Source organism: Salvia hispanica, chromosome 2, assembly GCF_029641045.1.
Source record: "Salvia hispanica isolate PSC_SH4W2 chromosome 2, Shi_PSC_v1, whole genome shotgun sequence".
Classification (NCBI taxonomy): Eukaryota; Viridiplantae; Streptophyta; class Magnoliopsida; order Lamiales; family Lamiaceae; genus Salvia; species Salvia hispanica.
The window spans coordinates 46,850,591-46,855,748 of NC_142693.1; the positions used below are offsets into that span (position 1 = coordinate 46,850,591).

General features: G+C 39.3%; 2 protein-coding genes across 2 annotated transcripts; both read left to right on the top strand.

The window, feature by feature from the left end:
- Nucleotides 1-300: 300 nt before the first annotated feature.
- LOC125196434 (putative glutathione S-transferase parC) lies at nucleotides 301-1,439 on the top strand. Its single transcript, XM_048094952.2, has 2 exons — nucleotides 301-609; nucleotides 1,056-1,439. The coding sequence occupies exons 1-2, from the start codon at nucleotides 301-303 to the stop codon at nucleotides 1,398-1,400; spliced, it is 654 nt and encodes a 217-aa protein (XP_047950909.1). The 3' UTR covers nucleotides 1,401-1,439.
- Nucleotides 1,440-2,823: 1,384 nt separating this feature from the next.
- Nucleotides 2,824-3,649, top strand: LOC148932545 (uncharacterized). Its single transcript, XM_089065146.1, has one exon. The coding sequence runs from the start codon at nucleotides 2,858-2,860 to the stop codon at nucleotides 3,647-3,649; it is 792 nt and encodes a 263-aa protein (XP_088921272.1). The 5' UTR covers nucleotides 2,824-2,857.
- Nucleotides 3,650-5,158: the final 1,509 nt, after the last annotated feature.

Sequence of the window (5,158 nt, forward strand, 5' to 3'; positions counted from 1 at the left end):
ATATTTTGAGCAAGAAAGAGCATAAAATATTTGTGTAACTGGAAATAAATAAGATGCAATATGAAGAGCCAGGTAATATTATTTTGAGGAAAATGACAAACCTTGAATCCAAATAAGCCTTGTTGTTTAGGTAAATGACAGCTGTTTGGTTAACAGGCAGGCGGAGCTAGCATAGAAAAAGCGTAGAAAGCAAAGGCCGTTAGCATTGTTAAAGATGAAGAAAGAAGGAAGTGATGCTATAAAAGGAGGCATGCATATGTATTGGTATGTGTGGAAGTGGAAGAATATAAGTAGACAGCGATGCCGGTGAAGGTGTTGGATTTCTGGGCGAGCCCATTCGGGGTGAGGGTGCGTGTGGCGCTTGCCGAGAAAGGGGTGAGCTACGAGTCTCAGGAGGAAGACTTGTTTGGTGGGAAGAGCGATCTGCTCCTCCAATCCAACCCTATTTATGAAAAGGTGCCCGTCCTTCTTCACGATGACAAACCGGTTCTTGAATCCTCCAACATTGTCTATTACATCGACGAGACCTGGCCCAGCCCCAAGTTGTTGCCCGCTTCCTCTTACGACCGATCAAGGGCTCGTTTCTGGACCGACTTCATTGACAAGAAGGTTTGTAAATCTAATTTATAAGACACTGTTAAAATTAGAACTGAAAACCATATTAGTTCACTGATTCATTAATATTAGTTGGTATCACAAAACATATCAGTTCCTAACTCAATATCAGATCGTTGATTCATTATATTAATGAATCAGCGAATTGATATGTTTCTTAGTTCTCATTTTATCATTTTAATGTGATTTTCAAATGATGTCAACTCTCTCTCTATATATATAAATATTAGTTCGTTGATTCATTAATACTAGTTGGTATCATCAAACATATCAATTCCTGACTCTATATTAGATCTTTTATTCATGAATGCATATTAATGAATCAACGAACTAATATGCTTCTTAGTTCTCATTTTATCATTTTAATGTGATTCTCAATTAATCTCAACTCTATATATATAATAAGATGGAACTCGTTATATTTCTTTGCTTGCATGTAGGTTTATGATGCTGGTAGAAACATTTGGATGGGGAAAGGAGCCGAGGTGGAGGCAGCCAAGGATGAATTCATCGACGTTTTGAAGAAGCTGGAGGGTGCCTTGGGAAATAGGGAGTACTACGGTGGCGATCAATTCGGGTTTTTGGATATCATATTCGTGTCGTTGTCGTGTTGGTTCCCAACCTACGAGAAGTACGGAGGTTTCAAGGTTGAGGAAGAGACTCCTAAGATTGCAGCATGGCTTAAAAAGTGCTACAAAAGGGAAACTGTCGCAAAATCAATGCCAGATTCTCAAAAGGTTATTGAGTTCGTGGGCATGATGAGAAAGATGCATGGGATTGAATGACCCCTTTTCTCCCTTTCTATTGATGAAATAAAATACTCCATGGGATTGTGTTTGAATTAGGTCATGGTTTGTACCCCTTTTCTTGCTTTCCTAATTTGTAGAATAAATGAAAATAATGTTTCTCATTATTGGTTGAATTACTTTCCAACTCACGAGAGAATCATGATAACTAGATATGAAATTATCTTGTTGTATACTTGGTCATTACATCAATGATTGATTAATTGGATCGTGTATTTTGTGGTAGTTCTTTGCTTTTGAAGAGCATTGTGTTTGTTCCAACTGTTGTACTTGCTCACCACTCTTTGAATTATTTGAGTCTTCCTTTTTTTATAAAAAAAAAAATGTTACTCTCCTATTGGTCATGGATTAGTATGGTTGAAGGGTTGGGGACACAATGCAATAGTAGGACTGAAAAGCTACCGAAATTTTTGTGTTTTTTTTTAATAAAACAAGTGGAAATTTAAATTTAAATAATTTAATAATTTCGATAATAATATTTTTCCACTATTTTGACATAGTAGTACCGCTCAAAATTTTATTTTTAATCACACTACTCTTGTGTGGATAAGAATATCCTTTCTAAACCTCTCAAATTCGCTTTTATCTATCTCCAATATCTTTCTATTTGCTATGCAGTTTCTTGAAAATCGCAATCTTGCTTTGAGTATTTATTTATTTGTGCAATTGTTGTCTTACTCTTACTTATTTACCTACCATACTAGTCTACTATCATATCAATACTCTCTATCTATTTATAATTGTGGTGACAAAGGTATATCAATTGTTCAAGACAATGTAATCCCCGTCATAAAAAATCAAGGATAACAATTCACCGCCAAACTATAGTTGAGATATCCGCACAAGTTTCTAGATAATTGCATTTATGTTTGTAGTATTATAGTACATCTATAGTTTGAATCAAATTGTAGTCTGATTTGGTATTGGGTTTATACAGTTTCGTTGTGAAGTAAAGCCTCGTTTTAACGAGATTCAGGGTAAAAAACTAAAGCTCGAAGAGAAGGAATAAAATGACAAAGTGTGAAGTTCGAGTAGAAAAAATGTGAAAAAGTTTGATACATGGAAGAAGAGAAGAATAAGTGAAAGAAGAATAAACGCTACGAGAAAGAGTAAATAAAGCGGTGCATGGTCGCATGCAACGCCGAGAAACAGAGGATCAAATGAGCTCAAGCGTAAAGTGTAGAGTTAGTTAAACAGTTAGGAGTTAGTTACGAGTTGGTTGTAATTTGGTTAAATGCGGGTGGCAGCCTGTATATAAGCTGCCTTCTCACTGTGTAAACTCATAATTCGAATTAATGCAAAACTCCCCTGCTTCTCCTCTCCTATCTTCTTAGTATAGTTCAATTCGTGTGGGTGCAATTCCGGTGGCCATTCACTCTTCCGGCAACCCCAATTCTGCACCAAGTGGTATCAGTCCACGAGATTCTGCTTCTGCGATGGTGGAAACACGCTCCAGCGATGGGTGTCGTTTGGAGGAAATGCTGACTGCTGCTATGGCTTATCTAACGGCCAAATTGTCCGACGCCGATCGGCTCCGTGAGGATCTCGATCGGCATAGCGATCAGGCTGATGTTGCTCGCAATCTCCACTTCAAGGAGCTACGTGATGAGTTTCTGGCGTTGCAGACGCAACAGAACGAGCTTATGTCCCGATTTCTAGCTGGTGGTGGCGTCGGCGGCGTTGCTGGTGGAGGAGCCGGTTGTATTGCTGGTGGTGGTGTGGGAGGAGGTCAGCCCCGGGCACCTTACTTCTCTACTCGCAAATCTAAGGTTGGTTTTCCGATCTTATCGGGTGATGACTTGACTAGATGGATTATGCGATGCGATCACTTTTTCATGGTGGATCTGACACCGGAGGAAGCTAAGGTGAGGCTAGCGGTGATTAATTTCGAAGGAAGGGCGCTTCAATGGTTCCAAAACTGGTCTAAATACCAGGATCATGCGATGGTGACTCCGTGGCCTCTGTTTTTGCAAGCTTTGGAGGGGCGTTTTGGCGATCACTTACTCGGCGATCCGATGACTGAGCTCATATCCTTGAAACAAACCGGTTCGTTCTCTGACTATCATGATAAGTTCAAATTGCTCTTAGGTCGCGTCTCTATTCCTGAATCGTATGCTATTAGTCACTTTGTTAATGGATTGCGTGCATATGTTCAAAAGGCTGTGCGAGTTTTTATGCCTCAAACTCTTGTGCATGTTTATTGTAACGACCGCCCTTCTAGGGTATAATAAATACGGCGATCGCTACCTAGGCGGACTTAAATGCAACAAAGAACATAGGCTAGGTTTTCATTTAAAGGGATTTTACCAAAGTATTCAATGAATCATTAAAACGATAAAAGTAACGGCTTAGCAATGAAATTCAATAAGAAAGGACTATCACAATTAATATTCAAAACGGCAAGGTCTTAAGATAATCCAAACCGTATCATGTCTCGATAATCCAACAAAATGAAATAATTCAATCTCAAACAAACGATAGTAGTTTCATGTTTCAGCGGAAGCGTCCAAGAGAAGGGTGAAGCCATGTATGAAGACACGACTACACTCGGAGTTTCAAAATAATCATATTATTAAATTTACTTGCTCAACACCGCCAACCGCTCGTCGCCGCTCAACCTGCACATATGGAAAACACATGCAGGGCTGAGTACTATAAACATACTCAGTGGACTTATGCCGAAAACAGTTTTATCAAAATAATAGTTATCATGCCATTTTCAAGTGTCCATCGGGGTTTTATCTTTAGAAATGCCCGAGGCACCAAAATATGTCTTTTATCAAAATCACGGTCGCGCAACCATTTTTCACATCGACGTTTACCATATCCTCATTCTACATGACAAGGAAGCGGCCGCATTCCAGGTCACTAGACCGGCCAACCCGTACGCCAACACAAGGTCTAACATTGGTGTACACTAATCCAAGTAGAGTTTGCGGCTCTACAAGGATCCGAATTCGATTAAATCAATAGTGGCATAGCCACAAGGGATATGCACGACAAAACAAATCACAACATGATAACATAGATCTCATTCTCATCAATACAGATGTAGGACAATGTCCTTCTTTTAAAAGAATAGCCAACCTGGACATAAAATTCCACATCAATAATCCATATGATATCAAAACCAAACAATATCAAAAACTCTTAAAATTCAACAATGTAAACATAAAAGCAAAAATAAACTCTTCTGATTTGAACATGATCATCTCAAAAGTCCACCCCTTTTTCTCATCTCAGTTTGAGCATTCACAAGCTTGTTATAAAGTTCCAGAATTGAAAACGTTTTGTCGCTAAACAAAATTTCATCTCTGACTTCATTAAAGCTATCTGGAAGCCCATCAAGGATCATTATCTTCTGGGTTTCTGGGTCAACTTTCCCCCCCGATAATAGAAGTTCATGGAAATAGCCATGCATGACTATGACGTATTTGCCCACATCATGGCCCTCTTCCAATACCTCATTCCTTAAATACTCCACAGCGCGACCAACTCTTACCTTAGAGGACTTTTCTTCAAACCACTTAGGCTTGTTGACCAACGGCCTTTTGGGTTTGTCAAACCTCTCAAGGGCATTGCCAACACCGGCTAAAAGGAAGCCCTTGAGATGACATTCCGCGGTATGCCATTGATCACGAAACTCATTGTCCTCTCCTTGTAGATGGTATGTGGGCGGACGATTCTTGCTGAGAATCAACCTCAAGTCATTGATCAAACGATCAACATCAAGCTTA